The following is an 18,985-nucleotide window of genomic DNA, read 5'->3' as shown; positions in this document are numbered from 1 at the left end:
CTCTTTATCTAATTTCAAACAATAGCCCACAATATCGATTCTGTATACCGGTATGCGTCTTTTTGTAACCTTTTGGCTACTAATAGACATTACGTGGTTTTTATCATTTTTCAGTGTCTAGTCATCAGATATATAAACAGAGGAGGGTGATCATGTGTATTTTAGCCTAATGTCTCACACAGGGGACAAATCATTCGACAAGACTTAAAACAGTATTCAAAAACACAATATTGAAATGGATTCCGAGACGAAAAAGATTTTGACTAGAGTGTCGATCGACTTCCTTTGCCTAGTCGCTGGTACGTTTATGAAACAAAAAAGATTTGTTTATTTATTTTTTTTTATTATGGGAAGTTGGAGTGTTTTATAAGTTGAACTTTTTCCCTTGTAACATTTTATGGAAACAGTCACTTCACAACCATACAGTATAAAAAAACATAGACTTTAAAACAAAATTACATAATAATAAACTTTCAAATTCAATTAGAATTTTCAAAAGAGTAATTCAAAGAATATTTCGAACTATAAAATTTTATACATGTACAAAATGTATTTGCTAAAAAGTTCCGGTTTTTATTTTTCTAATTGCAGACAGACATCTTTCGCTAATAATTTTAGTTGGCTTTAGTTTATCCTCTTCCGATGATAAGCAGAGTGGAAACTCCTATCAAAGAAATCTTCTTTTTTGTATTTTATAAAAAGGACTTTTTTATTATTATGGAGAATAGCATAATTTAAAAAAAGTTTAAATTGCCCCGTTTTGTAGATGTTTTTTAACACACCTCTTACAGGAGTGCTAAATTATTAACTTTAAGAAGCTTATTAGCTTTTTCCGTGTAGTCCACGAGGTGATGGACTTGTTTGGGTGACCAAATTAAAGACTAAATTCATAATTTAAAGATCATGAGATGTTGCCTTTTGGTGAGTTGAAGGTTAGAAAAAACATTTTCTTTATTGTGCCAACATTCGCTGACATGATCGCTGAAGACGCTCCACCAGAGGACCATGGTGGCCGAGTGATTTATGTCTCTTTATTAACCACGCTAGTTTTTTCGGGTTTGAATCCTGGCAAAGATTCTGGAATTATAATCTGTTTATTGTAACCTAATGGTTAAGTTAACATTTTAAGTCATGTGATTTGATAAGTTTACTAAAATGAGGACGACCAAGTTGGTGGGTCACAGATTTGAACCAATTTTTTTTGGTGATTGTACACTCAAAATATCAGACACATATCCACCACTTCTTATGAAGAATAAGGCCCTGGTTTCGCCAAAAAAATTTGAAAGTTGAAATTTTCCATTTTTTAATATTTTTATTTCCCTGTTCTATTTGCACATATCAGTTATGCGCCAGCATATGTAGATTACAATAAAAATATAGTAAAAGCTATCAAATTTTATCAATAACCAAAAAATGTCTAAAAACCAAATATTTTTCTCGTAAACTAGGTCATAATTTTTTTTCTGTGCAACTAATATGAAATCTGGTTTTACTACCTCTAGGTACCCCTAAATATAAATTTTTGTTTGAAGGAGTATTTTGTTTATTTGTCTTTTTAAATCATAACAAACTATAATATTCTGTGTTGTAGAACATTTTTGTTTTCTGTTAACCAACACTGATAAAAAATAATATTTCTTTAATCTCTCAATAACGAGTTACCCTTTTCCGAGTGGTTTGTACAGATATTTGTACTCCTCGAACTTCGTGGAGTTTCTGATTCGCATAACTGTAAAGGGCTGGTTTCATAAAATTCTCAAAAAATGGTCTTAGTTTTTATATGAACAATACATGTAAATAAGAGATGGTTTCTATAAAGCATAATATATTACACGTATGTAAATTCTGTATATTAAATTTCTATTTCATTAAATAAATATTTACTTTTACAAATCACAACAGTTTAACTTATGATTTTTCCTTCACGAAGGTAACGATAATAGGTCATTACACTGGTTCTTTTTTTTTTTTTTTAAATAAACTGTTACAAAATATTAATGACTGACGACCACTGTTTTAACCACTGCGTTAACTCACTGAGGAAGGATTCAAATAAATCCGAAACGTTGAAGANCTCTCTCTCTCTCTCTCTCTCTCTCTCTCTCTCTCACTCACTCACTCACTCACTCACTCACTCACTCTCTTTAAAAAAAAAAATATTTTATTAAGAAATCATGAGATGCGATCTGGTTTGGTGTAGGTTTAGAAAACCATTTTCTATATCATGCCATTTCGATTTTTATTGAGATCATCTTCGGGGCTGAGATTTATTTTTTCTATCCCTATTCCTCCAAAATCAAGCGTATATAAACAAAGAGATTAATATCTCAATAACACTCTTGACACAACCCACAATAGTGACACATCTACACAGAAAACACACTTTGAGTGAGTACAAACACTTTGATTAAACCTAAAATTTCTGTACTGTTTACATCATTGTATAATTTAAACAATTTTTATAAATCCAAGTCCCTGAAGTAAAGATCAAAACGTTGGCGTAATAAGAAAAATGTTTTTCTAAACCTACATCACACCAGACCACATCTCACAATCTCTTAATAATCGTTACTTAACGGTCACTAAATATTACACATTAATATTTTAATTTATACAATATAAATAAATAAATTCATTTAACCAGAACTATATTTAGTCCCTCCTGTTTCAAAATTAATGAGTTTCAATTTTGTTGAGAATATGGTGGAGAGTTTTTCAGATCAATCGGTTATAATAAATTTAGAATGATGAATTAATGAAGGGTAAAAAGCAAATGGTAAAAATTAAAATATTGTAATTAAAATTATAAATATTAAATTAAGCTATGTCACAAATTTAAAGGTAAATAAATAACTAATCAAGTCAACTATAGTAAAATAGTTATATAGACCTGAATTTTCTTCTCTGGGAAGAATTCCACATGAATATTTTTTCACTGTTATGTTTATGTAATATTACTGAAATGCACTAATCAATGTCAAAATAACTTCTGACCTTTGCTTGTTAACAAACTTAAGGAGTCTTTGTTGACAAATGAGAGTAGGTAATTTCATAAATAGCCCCACTTTTCCAAAAACATGTTAATTATAAATTCACTTAAGGGAATTTTTAATAAATCAACTTAATCGGGTTAATGCAGCTTTTTGCAATACCTCATTTTAGTCGCATTTAAAGGAGCTTAAATTGTTATTTAGAGATTAAAAATATATTAATGGATATATTATGGAGATTAAATTATTAATGGTGGATTAATTTCATTGTTGGTTAACATAAAACAAAAATGTTCTGCAACGCAGAATATTCTAGTTTGGTTTGATTTAAAAAGATAAATAAACAAAATACTGTTGTTTTTTTTTTTTCATTTTTTAACAAACATTCTGCATGAAAGAAGATCGGAAGATGGTCAAAACTTGGATTTGATCTCATTGTTATGATTCTAGTGTTATAAAACCCTTAGATACCGACTTTCACGGAAATTGGTGTAAATTTTTTTTTTTACTGATAATTTTGACCACCTTTTTACATGAGTGAAATTACTAGTGCAAGGTCTAAAATCCTTTTTTGCTGTTGACAATGTGGATTTTACTAAATTTGTTTACAATAATAGAACATCTAATTAAGAATACTCATGAAATTGGTTTTGAATAAATAATAAACACTTAAAATATATGAGAATAAACACATACTAGATATTGTTAGATAGTGTAGATTATTACAATTAATTAAGGTTTTTAGTTGAGATGAAAAGCCTTAATTAATTGTAATGTATTAATTGATCAAGTGGACCATGAAATTAGTGAATTTAGTGTAGATTATGTTTATTTGAAATTTTGAACATAATGATATGCATGCTGCTCATTTTGAATCAAAATATATTATTTTCAGTTGGTGTACCTAGTTTATATCTTCATCTATTTGCCCAACCTTATCAAAGAGGATTCTTTTGTGATGATATGAGCATTAGGTATCCGTTTAAGCAATCAACAGTATCGACTGTTGTATTATACTTTATTGGACTTGGTCTTCCAATTATTGTGGTAAGTTATTTTTTGATTAATAACATTTTAAATAAAATGTACACGTTTGCTTTTCCTCTAGATGATTTTGTTGGAAGTGCTACTTGTGCATAGAAGAAAGAATGCTTGGTCTCCCACTTTTATATTTGGGAAAAGAATTCCCGTATGGGTGATAAATAGTTACAAAACAGTTGGCGTATTCTGTTTTGGAGCTTTATGTAATGTATTAGTGACAGATGTTGCGAAATACACAATTGGAAGGCTCAGGCCACATTTTTTCGATATTTGCAAGCCCGATATTGATTGTAATGCTGCTATGTACAAACAGAAGTACATAACAGAATTCATTTGCACGAGTAAAGATAACACTTCGTATTTAAAAGATTCAAGGTAACTGAAGTCTATGGATAATTTTTGTTTTTATTTAATTAAAAATAAAGTCCAAAAATGTAATTGTTCATTCTCATATGTATTGATTTGATCAACATATTATTTTTAATACTAACCATTTCTAGTTGTTTATAATTTTTAGATAGAGAAAAGTAATGTTTATATTTGATGTACAAAGAACTAACAATCAGATCAAATATAATTCTTTAGATTTTGTAAAATTTCAACTTCACAATTTTATTATTGTTGTAGACTTTCATTTCCTTCAGGCCATTCATCATTTGCTGCTTTTACAATGGTTTATTTAGCGGTAAATATTTAAATTCATATGAATAAAATCTCATGTACTTTATTTTATATATATATTTTTTTTCTGTATGCAATTAGTTATATTTGCAAGTTCGATTCCAATGGCAGGGATCATTTTTACTGAAACGCTTCTTTCAATTGTGCTGTGTAATTATGGCATGGTGTACTGCCCTTTCGAGAGTATCTGATTATAAACATCATTGGAGTGATGTTCTCGTTGGACTGTTTATTGGAACAACAGTTTCATTTCTAACAGTAAGTTGATCACGCTTCTAATCATAGTTGTGACTATTATATTTAAATTCAATATAAATGTGATTAATTTAGAATAAAACGTGCGTATGATCACAAAAGGGCAAACAAACATTAAAGAAAATCCTTCACGGAAAATCATTGAATCATGGATATACAACCTAATAATTCCTAATGTAATACCACTCAACTCTAACGTAACTATTCATAATATCATCCAACCCTAACCTAACCTTACTATTTCTAATCTATCCCAACCCAGCGCTAGCCTAACCATTCCTAATCTAACCTAACCTGTTAGATCAAGAACCCTAACTATTCACAATCTAGCCTAACCCATCTCTAACTTAACCATTCGTAATCTAAGATAACCTATCCATTTTTAATATAACACAACTCAACCCTAACCTAAACATAATTATTACAAATAGCCCTAACCTAACCATCCCTAATTTAACCTAATCCAACACTATCATAATCATCCCTAATTTAACCTAATCCAACCCTAACCTAACCATTCCTAATCTAACCTAACTAATCATAATCTAGCTTAATCCTACTCTAACCCCACCATTCGTAATCCAACACAACCTAACCATTCCTTATCTAATTTACCCCAGCCAACCTAACAATTTCTTACCTAGCCTAACCCAATCCGAACCTAACTATTCATAATCTGGTCTAACATAACCAATCGTAATCTAATCTAACACAACCCCAATCCAACCTCCCCTAATCTAACTTAACCCTACCCTACACTAACCCTACCATTCATAAGCTAACGTAACCCAACCCTAACCTAACCATTCATAATCTAACCCAACCCAAAACTAATTTAACGATTCCTAATGTAACCTAACCCAACCATTCCTAATATAATCTAATCCTACACTATCCTAACCATTCCTAATCTAACCTAACATAGTCATATCTAATCTAATCCAATCCTAAACTACCCTAACCATTCCTAATCTAACCTAACCTGACATAACCATTACTAATCTAGCCTAACACAATGTAACCATTCCTAATCTAACCTAATCCAACCTAACTATTCATAATAGTTAGTAATCTAGTTTAATACAACTACCGAACCCGTAACATAATCCTAGCCTAACCTAGCCCAGTCCAACCTGATCTAACTCAAACCATGCACTCTCCCTGGTAACATGAAATCAATGACGTGAAATGGCTCATTAAAAAAAAAAAAAAAAAAAAAAAAAATCCACTAACAATAAACATTATCAAATTGGTTCATTTTATTTTTCCCTTACTAACACAGTGACACCTTTGGACTTTCTCTGAGTGATACACGAAATGGGTTTGGCCTTCTTAATGGTAGGAGACTTCAATAGTAAGCACTCCATGTGGGAATCAAATCTTATAAATTGTCATGGTATAGGACTCCACTTGAGGTCATTCGCTTCCGACTCGAGCCTATATACCCAACATATTTACCAGAATAGCCTAACATGACACCAGACATACTTGATATATTTATTGGAAACACAATTGCACATCTCTGCAGTAAACCTGGAGTTGTATATGAGCAATATCATCAAACCTGTATTCTTGAAATTAGTGGGACAGCTGCTTTAAAGTATACCTCAAACCTAGCTTCATTCAACTGGGAACTGTTCTTTTGAAAGGTTAGAAGAGCTCACAGACTTGAATATCCCTCTGATGACACTATAAGAGGTTGACCGTGCCATTGCTTCTCTCACATGAAACATCCAAATAGCAGCCAGTGCAAGCTCCAGACCTGATCACTACTAAAATCAAAATTATAAAAGGTGTTCCCAGAACACATAAAACAGCTACATGAAATTAAAAAAAGGGCATAAAAACATTGGAATCACACGAGTTATCCATATCGCAAACAGGTATACAACAGAGCAAAAAAGATCTGAAGAGTGCTCTACAGAAGGTGTGAAACAAATCAACCAGGAGTTATCCACCTAGATACACAAAGTGGCTCACTTTGGTGAAAAGCGAGGTTCCTAACAAAAGAGTATAAGGATATACCTCCATTTAATGCTGGCAACCCATTTGTCTCCTCCAGTACGGAAAAATGCAAACTATTTGCAAATATACTGGTGCAATAGTGAACTAGTGGTGAAATAGAGAACCTCTGCAACTATCTCCATTAAACACTTTTTTCTCCCCAGGGGAGGTCAGAAATGCAATAGCTCGCTCTCCAACTAAAAAACCAACTGGACATGACAAAATAGTGCAACCACATTCGATAAACATGAATAGGAAAGCACTTGTGTTTCTGACACAAATCTACGTTGCCATCCTATATATGGGTTACTTTTCAACGTCCTGGAAACATGCCATTATCATTACGATCCATAAACTTAAGCAAATTAAGAAACGATCCTAGCAGTTACAGGCCTGTAATCATACCTCTATTTTTCAAGAATGTCTCTTACTCCCAAAGCTACGTATCCTACTAGGTGACAGCATCAGCATCTGCAACACACAGTTTGGTTTCAGGGCACAGCACTTTTATATTGCTATTCTAGACACCTACTATCGCCTGAATCATCTTATCTGAGCAACCGGTCGTTTTGTGTGAGATGTAATGAGTTGGTATCTCCTAAGAAGCCTATTAATGCCGGAGTTCCACAAGGTAGCGTGTGGGGCTCATTGCTCTTCATACTCTACACAGCAGATTACCCACACCCCCCTCTATTGTGACTGGCCCACTTTGCTGATGATGTGGCAGCGCTGACAGTCGGCAAATCAGATGTAGTGGTGAGAAGACTACATACATTGCTCGAGAAATTGTCAACTAGTGTGGAAATTGTAGGGTAAAGCTAAATACCATAAAGTCTAAGCTAGTTTGCTTTACGTATAAGAGAAGCATTGATTTCAAAGCGATAGATCTACAAGGTGAAATACTGCAGCAAGAAAGCACGGTGAAATACCTGGGCTTGCACATAGATGGAAAGCTAATGTGAGCTGAACACATCAACCAAATAGTGCAAAGAGTTTGAAACTGTATTATTCAGCAGCACTTTCTTTTAAACCTGAGGTCTAAGCTTCCTCTCAATTTAAACTTAGAATATATAGTCAGTAATAAAGCCAATATGGATGTATGACTGTGAGATGTGGGCTTCAGCTAGCAACACAGGTTAAAAGAGTACAAACTCTAAAAAATAGAGTATTGAGGCTCATAACTAATGCACCATGGTATATGAAAAACTTCACCATGCATAATGATCTAAATATATCACTAGTAAACGATGTCGCTGTAGAAGCCTACACTGGGTTGAAAAGAGCCATGGCCATTCACCCTAACCCCCTATGCCTGACATCACAGCAAATCCGCTGCCAGATCGACCAAATAGGTGCTTGAAAAGAAAAATCCTAAGTAATAAATACATATCTTCCGTGTTAGTATTAATTTTTTGTGTAAAAAAGTAATTTAAATATATTATTTATTGACTAACACTTGTATATTTGTTTTTCTATTCTCTTATTGTTATAAATTTAAATATTTAAGTGCGCTCTGTCGGTGGACAAAACCCCCACATCATTTTTCATGTTAATTAGGGCTGTGCCCATTTAATAAATAAGACATTGTTATTAGCAACTAAAATGTAATAATTAATTACAATAAAGTTCTTTGAAGAAAAAAAATCTATCCTGCCTAAGAACATATGTATGTTCAACTAAAAATAGATTTCATCTGATTTAGTTTGGTTTGTTGGTTGTTTCTGATCAATTTGACCTGTCAGGTATATTTCGACCTGTTCACCAATTTCGACATTAAGACAAAACATAACAACCCAGCTCTGAAGAGGCAAAAAGCTGAAACGCGTTAGACAGACCAAAACAGTGAGGGTAAGAAGAGTAAAATATGAATTTAGTAAAGCTTGTTAATTTTCAAATTTATTGGAAAAAACCTAATTCCTACTCTAGCTTCGTACATTTTCATCCTTACAGTAATGCTAATTGTCCAGGTTTTGTTTTCCTCCTTTCTTTAATCTTTCTATTCTTTAGATGTAACAAAGTCAAGAATTTTATATTCAACCACTCAAAAACTTTAAACAGTAAATATTAGCAGTTAATTTTACATCTCATTTCCAAACTGTTTACAATAAAAATATGTGGTTACACCTAGAAGAAAAATGATTGCATTTTTTTTGTAAATCCTTATTTTCATTTAGCAGTCATAATTGATGGTATAATTAATTAAAAGTTTTTGTAAATGTTAAATACCTCAATTATATATTATTATAATGCATTTTCTTTTATTTTACAGGTTCTTTATGTATCACAGTTATTTGATAAGCATAAGACTCCATTTAATTTTCACCAGAGTGGAGCGGTATCATCTGCTTCTAACCAAGCAATGGTAGAAAAACAAGATCTTACAATCCAGGATGGTGTACATGCAGCACCAGTCGAATTGTAAAAATATCCTTTTATATTGCTTTCCATGATGGTGAATGGGTTTTTCTATATCATATTTTGACAGCAATTTACGACAATCATTTTGCTTATAAGAAGTTAAAAAAAAAAAGGTTTTTAACGATAATATTCATATTAATCCCCATGTGCATTTTGTTTGCTATAAATGTTGTAAACACCTAAGACTGCTATTTATGATACTAATTTATTTGTATTTAATAATAAATACAAATTAATTTTAATTTAAATGTTTGTAGGTAATAATTTTTTTCACTGTGGACATTCCATGTATAAATACGATCATTCAAAAGAACAAATAAGGGTAAACTCTATATCATTTTGATGTTAGCTTCTTCAAAGTATAAAAATTTGTTTAAAAAAATTCCATGTTGCTTTTTTTTTTAAATTAAATTCATTACTTATTTAAACATTTATTTGAATGTCTTTGTAATTTACGCCCATCATCAGTATCTTAAAAAAAGTCTTTCATTATATATAGTTTCTTTTAAAATATTTATGACCATTTTGCATCAACAAGCCACATGGCCAAGATGGAAGAAGGTTACCTATTCTATTTAAAAAAATTTATTTATTAAAAAAAANTAAACATTTTAAATTTATAATTTCAACTTTATTTGTGGTTTATTTGGCAACATATGCAATTATGGTATTCTTTAATTGCTATTTTATTTTTATATTATTTTATTTTTGTTTTAAGGGGTTTACCTGTATAAGTTATTAACAACTTATTAACAACTTATTGTATTATTTATTCTTGTTTTGTTCTTAATAATGTGTGCTCCCATTTATTGAAATTAAATATCATAATTAAAGACATTAACATTATGTAATTACTTTGCTTTATGTATGTAATGATACTATGAATGGTAACGAGCATCTTGTAATTGCTTGTGCATGTGTTTGTTATTTGCATTTTTTTAATTTTCTCTATTTATTTTACAATTGGCCATTATCTGCCAGCTAAATGTTATGTAAAAAGTTACATAAAGTGTATCTCATTTAAAAATTATTCATAACAAACTGTGGCATCTTATCATTGTCATTAATATTTTTATTTTGGATTAATTAATTAATTATTGTTATTATTTATTTATTTTTATTTTTAGAAAATCAATTTAAACTTGACACATTAAATTTGTGAAGTTTTTTATTGGTTGACCTGGTCGTTGTGATTCAGTCTTCATTATTTCTTTTGACATCTTCTGTGCATTGTCTTTCCCTTTGTTCTTTCTCACACACTGGTGGTGGAAATGAAACAAACATAAGTCTGAATTCATGAAACTAGATAATTTGAAAAAAAGTTGTTTTTCTTATGGACTCCAGGAATCAGAAAATGAGTAAACTGTAATAAAACAAAACAGATCATTAGCTTGGTCCATTGGCTTTTTCCAATCATTTTGGCCTATCAGGCATATTTCCGCCTTTCACCATTATCAGTGGGTTTGTTTTCACCAATTTTTAAATGAATAAAAATAATACATCACTTCTGTGTGATAGTCTGAAACAGTGAGTATAGGCAAATCAAAATAATACCCAACTGGTTCATCACTCCACAGACTAGAAGAAACTCAATTTAACTTCCTAGTAAAAAATGTGTCTTGAAAATTAAGTCACAAAATAAATTAAAAACAAATTCTTCAAGACTTTAAATTTCTGTTTACATTTTTCATGGAAATTGCTTATTTTTGGATGCATAATGTATAAATACTCTTTCCACGGTGGAGGCTGGTCGCAATTAACCTTTCAAATTTGTTTTCTATATTTGAATCAACGGGTTGGGTATTAATTCAAGGTAGAAATAATAATGTGAATGTATATTTATGACAGCAACCTCAGAAAATGGCAAAATGCCAAATCGTATCTGACTGACACGTACAACGAGACCAGGAAAACCCGGATGACAGGGACTATCAAGCAGCGCACAAATATTTCTTAGTAAATTTTCATTCTGTTAATTAATAATTTAACTAAAAAATAAACTTCACTGAACACAAAATAAAATAAATGTTAATAGCCTGTAAAAATGTGCTTGCGTCAAACAGTATTGATTTGATAGCTAAATAGTTTGCGAAATGTGATTCCAAAATTGTCTCTTAATTCTGAAAATTTTTGTCTTATGATTTTTAAGTGAGAAACCCTTTATGTTGCTGACAAGTTGCAGAAGGTTTAAAGTGAAAAAGTGTATTGACGATTTCCTCAATAGGAAAAAATCTGTGAAACAGATTAATAAATGAATTACTTTGTTGTATTGTAAATTTTAATTACAAACACACTTTACGATACAAAAACTAACTATGTGAGTTCAATAAATTGAGTATTGCTTTGTTTTTACTTTTGCATCACGGCAGTTTGTAATTAAAGATTAACTTTTCTTTAAGGTTGGAAGGTTAAAAATAGTTTATGTTAAAGCGGTTATTTATTTATCAGTAGTTTTTGATCTTCAGTTGAAAAGTACTTACGAACAAAAGCCATGGACATGGGTTGAATGAACGTTTTTTGGTTGTCACTAAGTCAAAAATTGTTAGATTTTCTCCGAGTACTCTTGCCAATGGGTAGGAGCTGCGAAAAAAAAATTAAGTAATTTAACTTTTTTCAATTTAGTTTTTTGCCTTTGTTGTGCATTTATTTCAAGGAAGTCTAAGAAAGAAAAAAGTAAGCAGGATTGTATTAAATTAGCTCCTCACCGAAGATGCAATGCCGAAATGTATTTGAATACTCAAAAACTCGCGAGTAGAGATAGACCCTGTGTCAGTTCAACATGAGTTCACCGACTTGCAGACCAAAACACGATCGGTTACTTTAATTGAGATTAGCTTAAAAGTTACAAAAATCAAAAGCCGTTTCCAGTAAAGTAGGCCAATAAACATTTTTATTGTAAAAAAATTAAGTTTCTATTTAAGCACCCTTTAAAACCCTTAAATGCAAATTTTCAAAGCACTACAAAAGCAATCATTTTTTGGCTGGATTCGCCAAAAATTAAGAAAAACTCGAATGTTTTATTTTATATCCGGTTCTAATTTTTCTATGGAGGCCAAGTTTAAGCCATTACGTTCAGTTTATATGTTTCTAAATTCCTGTAAACTTCTCATAGATTGGTGGAGTCATATAATAATTTTTGTGATTTTTGAGAAAAAATCAAAATATTTGTTTGGATGATAAAAGAGTGAAGAAAATTTTTTCTCTCTCTCTCTCGCTCTCGCTCTCCCTCTCCCTCTTCCAGAAAAATAGCCAATGTAAAAGTATCAGCTCCCATCACTGGATTGGGCCTAGTGGCAAGAACGCTCGGACATCTGTCTAATATTTTTTGACCTAGAATCAACAAAAATTGTATAACGTGCTGTATAAGTGTATATATGGTTTTAACTTTTGCCAAGTTTAACAGTCAAACAGATTTATTAACATAAAAAGTAATTACATGGTATTTTCAAAGTATATAAAATGCCAATTATTGATATCAAATTAAGTTGTCTTTGGTGTTGGAATACTCAAAAGTATTAGATTCATACTCACTACATAATTAAGGCTAGTTTCTGCTAAATTCAACTTATATTTATGTTATTGTTTGTACCATGCTTTGAATAAATAATTAATTAAGGGCAACTCTGCTAAACTGTGTTGCATCTAATTTAAACATTTGATTTTATCTTGGTTTAACATTATTTATTAGATTTACACAATGTAAAAATTTTTTTATGAAACGATAATAATTATTATGAGAAATATTGTACATACAAAATGTACATTTACTCGTAAAATTTGAACTTTTTATATTTTAATGTGTATAATTATTGTAGCATATTATCTAAAAATGTGGTGTCCTTTAAAGCTTTCATGTGCTTTCAGTTTATTTTGCAATTTTTTTTTCCAAACAAAATCCAGTTCAAAATTATGGACAAGAAATGTATGTTTTCAGAGATCGATTGGTGGCAGAAAAGAGCAAATATTACTCTACTATGACATGGGTGCATAGTTAAATTGTTAATGTACAAATCTGTAAAATAAGATGAGTGAGCATTAGAATTAGTTATCTAGTAGGTGTTGGTTTATTATTATTATTAAGTAGTGTTACATATTAATGCATGAAATTAATTTTTCTTTGTAAGAAAAATAAGTTAAATATTTGTTTTTAGTTGAACAGAACCTGGTAGTTGTATGGTCGGTTAGTACCAGTAAAAGTAAAAAAGACATTTTAAGTTTGACAGAAATTTCCACTCTGAACAATTTAATTTATTTTTGGTAAAGGTTTATTGTTATATCTGTACGTTCTTGTAAGATTTTTAGTTATTAATTTAGTAAAATTATGCTAATTTTGAATTAATTAAAAAAGATTAGACGAATGATTAGAATAGAAACTATGTGTGCTGAGTTTATAGACAATTTAGTTAGCATTAAATTGTAATAATTGATATTCGTTAATTTAGTTTAATTTTTTAAAATTGTTGAGTGAAAATTAAGTTCTACCATGAATAATGGCTTTAATTATTTTTTAATGTTCAAAGTTATTAAGATAGACTTGAGTATTGTCATGTGAAGAAGAGAAATATGTAGATCATGAATTGTTGGTATGTTCAGATGTTTTAAAAGAGTTAATTTTCAAATTTGTCGAGACAAAGTGTCAAAAATGTAGTCTATAGAAAAGGTTGTAATATTTTTATAGTTTTGTCTAATTTATGGGTTTGTATACTAATTAACAATATGAAAAGCACAAGGGCAGTCCTCGTGGTTTATTTTCCCTTAGATTGTAAATGCCAGAATGTACAAAAGTATTAATAATATTATCTTCTTGAATATGATCCCCTTCTTACCAAATGCGTAATTAATCTGCCAGGAATAAATTTTTTAATGTTATTTGATTTTGGCCAAAATACAACTTATTTGATTAGATTTTCATATTAGTTTTAATTTATAAATCAATTTCAGTTTAAATAATTATGTTGATTAAATTTCTGTGAAATATGTTAACTTTTAATACCTTTTGCTAAAAATAAAAACTTTACAATTTTGTAATATTTGTAAAGATGTTAGAATTAGTTTAATGGTAGAGAAATAATTTGGGTAAATATTAAAAACATTACTTTTTACTTTATTTTCCAATTTTATATCATTATTATTTTTTTGTTACTTATTAAAATATAATATGTACAAAAATTTAGCCTTCTTCCAACTACACGAATTATTATTATAACTGTAGAATAGTCTTTGTAAAAATGAAGGGTTTATATTAAGTGCTCTTAAATAGAGCTTATAAATACTCTTGACCAATAAAATGGTTTTTTATGTGTTAGGTCTGTCTGTAATCTGTATTAGCTCAATATTCGAGTTCAGTACCTAACATATACGTTTTGCATCAAGTTTCATTGCCACAGTAGCGTTTATTAACTGATAATGAGTGATTTAAAATATTTTTAGACTAACAGGTAACCAGAAAAGTTTGTGCAGGTTTAGACGGTTTAATAATTTATTCAGGGAAATAATCTCAATTGCCATCTATAACCTTCTTCCAATGAGTTACTTACCCAGTTATACATTCAAATAAATTACATTAAAATTACAAAAGTTTGGATCCTGGGACTTAAAATATAAATTCAGCTCATTTTCTGGCTGTTGGCAATTATCGAACAATTGCGCATATGATTGTCGTTTGCCAAGAAAAAGCGAAAAATCATAGGTGTCCTTATGAAAAATTACACCTTTTCTGTTTCTAGGCATGGGTAAGAGATACTCTTTGCGGTTGGCATTTGTGCAGTGCAGCATATTCCACCAAACACAATCACTTTTTATTGGTGAATTGGTTTTCATGTCAATGGGACAGGGTCATTTGGTGACAGCTAATGGTACAACCTCTTGTTACTGTACAGGATCCATTTTTCATCACATGTGACAACCTGGTCTAAAATAGTCTACTTTGTGCCGCCGTGAAAGCAAGGGAAAGGTAAATGTTTAAACGGTGAAGGTTGTTATCGTCAATTTATGAAGAACCCATTTCTTCTGCTTTTAAGTCTTCCCAAGTCGATGTAAGCTAGAGCGAATGGTCAAGCTCCATGTCCATCCAATCAAGTTTGATAGCTTCAATTCAAGACAGACGAACCAGACTTGGTGCACCTCTAATCCCCACATTCCCAAAAGCATACTCTGAACCACTATTGAGCAGTGCATTCACTGTTTCATCAATGAATGGAGTTGAAGTTTTACAAGCACACACCAATTATGCAATAAAGCCATGAAAAAGAAACTTATTTCATAATTTACAATGAACTTAAGTTTTTTTTATTTTATTAACAGTATTAAAACAATAACAAAAGAAAAACGGCATGAATTTTTCTGGTCACTTAGTATATTAACCGTAGTTTTCAGGTATGTAGTGTTAGAAATGTCCTGTAGATTCGTATTTATGACTGATGTTGCCTTAGAATCACATTTAACATTAACTCGTCTACAATACCTGATAATTTAAAAACATTTCTCTTCATAAATTGTATTACTAGTAATGATATTGTTAATATAAATTATATAACTTCTTGTTAAGTTTTTAAAAACTTTATTTTAAGAGTTATACTGAAACTTAGCCTACACTGATGTTCATTCAGTGGAATCTAGACTAGAAATATTCTGTTTTCAAAATAAAGACAATTAATAATCTCTCTCGGGTGGGAGATAGTGCTGACTACAGTACTTAGAACAACACCTATGTCCCAGCATTGTAATCTAATTATAAATATTAAATTTATAATAATATTATAATTAAATAAAAAAGCGCTAGAAATTTTAAAATAACTATAGCTAGTTTTTTTCAAATTAATGATAAACCCATTTCTTCTTTAGTTTATGATAAATATATTTATGATTTCTTTCCATATGCATTACCAATCTTCTCTCAATATTACAAATGTTGAAGATTTGTTTGAACCACGATCAATTAAAACTAAACAACTATAAAAAATAAATAAGAAAAACCATAGGGTATAGTATATAATAAAGCGTCTTCTTCTGTTAATAATATGCCACCAGTATGGTTTATCCCCTTGTATTAGATTTTTGTAAACTTTTAGTATAAACATTTGGCATACTGTTGTATGCTCACACCATATTTATTAATGTTCAGTGAATATATAATAAATCTGTAAAATATTTAATATATGAAAATCAATTTGTGAACATAGGACAAAACTTATATAGTGAAAAACATAAGTTTTATTTAACCATACAATTATCTACCATGTTTGACACTAATGTAACATAAAACTAATGTTTCTGTTTAAACAGGTCAAAGCGAAATAATTAAACATTATTGAAACAACGAAAAAAGCTGCTTAGTTAATTATTAAGAAAATGATCTTTTCTATAAATATTAGATTTTTGTTTTTGTATTTTAAAATTAGTTTTATGAACAAAATTAATGTTACTACATCAAAAAATAAAATAAAATATGTTAAAAATTCCATACAGTTTATTATGAATCTGCTGTAATAAACAAATATAAATCTCTCATATTCTGTCTCATTTTAAATACAACAACTTGGGGGAAATCCAAAAAGTGTATAACTTCTTCAACTATCCTCTTGCATTTCTTATTTTTTTACTATAATATTAATAAAATATGATTTGTTTGAATTTCAGATTATGGAGTTGGAATGCGAAAGAAATTTTGTTCGCAAACAGAATGAAAAACTTGATCTAGAAGGAACAGGAAAGCCAATTATAAAACATAAATGTTTAAAAAAAACATGTTAAATGTAAAATTGAAATAAAAGATTTGTCAAATGTAATGTATAATTGTTATATTACATTTGTTAAATTTTATTTACATTATTATTGTGCATTATAATTTGAAAGTTTTTAAAAATTTACATTTCACACTTCTGTACTGCAGTGTTGAGTCCTGTTATCTATAGCAGGTAGTTACTAATAGAAACTGAAAAGACTGGCAAAACTGCATTAAAAAAAAGTTTAAAAATAAAAAGTATATTATTTTCAAAGAGAAGGTTTTATAAACAATCTGTAATAACTAATATAATTGAAGGTTGATGGGGTACTCAATATACTATCTTTGCCTCTCTCAGACACATTCACTCTAATATATACATTCCCTTTCAATATGCAAAAAAAGGAAAAACAAATCAATATCTACCAAATAATTATAATGAAGTAAAACAGTTACCTTCAAAAAAGAGAACAGGCCTAAATACTTGCCATGCTCAAGCACAATTTTCATGCTGGGTGGCATTCCTACTCACAGACTACATGGAGCCAAGAAATGACACCCTTTATTAAGTGAGACATGTTAAGTATTTTTTCTCAACATGCTGGGTTCATATACTTTGATCTAAAAGTGTCTGTGCGTACTAGTATGACCAAGTCCTAGTAGGGTGAGTATAATCCCTGTCCATTTATTCAGATACTCTAATGGTCATCTATCGACACCATGCTCCTGATAAGCAAGTGCTTCTCTGTTGATCTGAGCACCGACACTGCCATGCTGTCCATTAGTTCAGGCATGCAGGAGTACTTAATGTAATTAAAATAATGTGTCTGTTTAAAGAAAGTAAACTGCTGTCGGGTGTGACAAGAAGGTATGTGAAAGTTAAAAGTGGAAAGGAGATCAGGACAATCAGTAAGTTATCTATCAGTTTGTAGACAAAGAAGATATCAAAAATAAATCTACAGCTGTACACAGTTTCAAGTTGTGTCAGTTCAAGAAGTACAACATACGTAAACTGATCTAACATTTAATTTTTTGTTAGTGAAGGGAGGAGGGGTTTTTTTGGTTTTAGACTCTCTCTCTCTCCCTCTCTCAATTTTGGATATGGTTAAAGTTAATGAGGTAGGCATATAGTTAATAACCTCTAGTTTTGAACTAGATTTAAATAATTGTAATAATAGGGATTTTTTAAAAGCAGATGGATGTTGATCAAATGAATAAGCTAAATTAAAAATGTGTACCAAAGTTGGAATTATAAATTTAGAAATCTTTTTAAGAACAAAATTATTTAAAAAGATCATGAAAAGTATTATCGTTTTTCAAGCATTTAAAAAGGGGTTCAAGTTCCGAACAAGTTTATTCTTTCAAACAGTACCAATTATGATAAAAATTGAGATTTCAAATGCACTATTTTGATTTTCCTCTTTAATATTCCTACCAATACATGAAAAAAATTTATTAAATTCATTTGCGATTTTAAAATCGCCATCAGAATCAGAAAATAATTTCATTAAAATTTCCTTATTAGGTTTTGGTATATGTTAACGGTCACTAATCACCACACATTCCTCATTAGGTTTGTCATTAGTTGCTGATCTAATCAACTCCCAAATCTTGTTCAGAAGCAACACCATTTGTTAAAAATGGTTATGTTTAGTGTTTTCCTTACTTTAGTCAAAAGATTTTTGTATTTTTTAAATTTAGGTAACAATGAAGTGTTCCTTCTTGCCTTCGCATAATACATTCACACACACACACACACACTCATTCATTCATTTGGCACGTTAATAAAATATACTGAATTATGAAAAAGCGAGACTACAAAGATTTTAACGATTTTAACTTAATTCGTTAAATTACTGCAGGGATGACG

General features: G+C 30.1%; 1 protein-coding gene across 5 annotated transcripts; it reads left to right on the top strand.

Annotated features, from left to right (window-relative positions):
• Nucleotides 1–61: 61 nt before the first annotated feature.
• LOC106666883 (putative phosphatidate phosphatase) lies at nucleotides 62–17,138 on the top strand. 5 transcript variants are annotated; one of them, XM_014394395.2, is made up of 7 exons: nucleotides 62–299; nucleotides 3,889–4,040; nucleotides 4,102–4,409; nucleotides 4,662–4,719; nucleotides 4,797–4,973; nucleotides 9,244–9,392; nucleotides 11,241–13,113. In XM_014394395.2, exons 1-7 carry the CDS (start codon nucleotides 236–238, stop codon nucleotides 11,347–11,349), a joined length of 1,017 nt encoding a protein of 338 aa, XP_014249881.1. In that variant the 5' UTR covers nucleotides 62–235; the 3' UTR covers nucleotides 11,350–13,113. The 5 variants fall into 5 exon arrangements, with proteins under 5 accessions (XP_014249881.1, XP_014249883.1, XP_014249884.1 ...); XM_014394397.2 differs by lacking the exon at nucleotides 11,241–13,113 and adding an exon at nucleotides 17,031–17,138 and having other exon boundaries at nucleotides 63–299; XM_014394398.2 differs by lacking the exon at nucleotides 11,241–13,113 and adding an exon at nucleotides 15,119–15,132 and having other exon boundaries at nucleotides 63–299.
• The last annotated feature ends 1,847 nt before the right edge of the window (nucleotides 17,139–18,985 follow it).

Source organism: Cimex lectularius, unplaced genomic scaffold (assembly GCF_000648675.2).
Source record: "Cimex lectularius strain Harlan isolate CLEC.00 unplaced genomic scaffold, Clec_2.1 scaffold115, whole genome shotgun sequence".
Lineage (NCBI taxonomy): Eukaryota > Metazoa > Arthropoda > Insecta > Hemiptera > Cimicidae > Cimex > Cimex lectularius.
The sequence above is the reverse complement of the archived record's forward strand: the minus strand, read 5'-3'. Positions and strand labels throughout refer to the sequence as shown.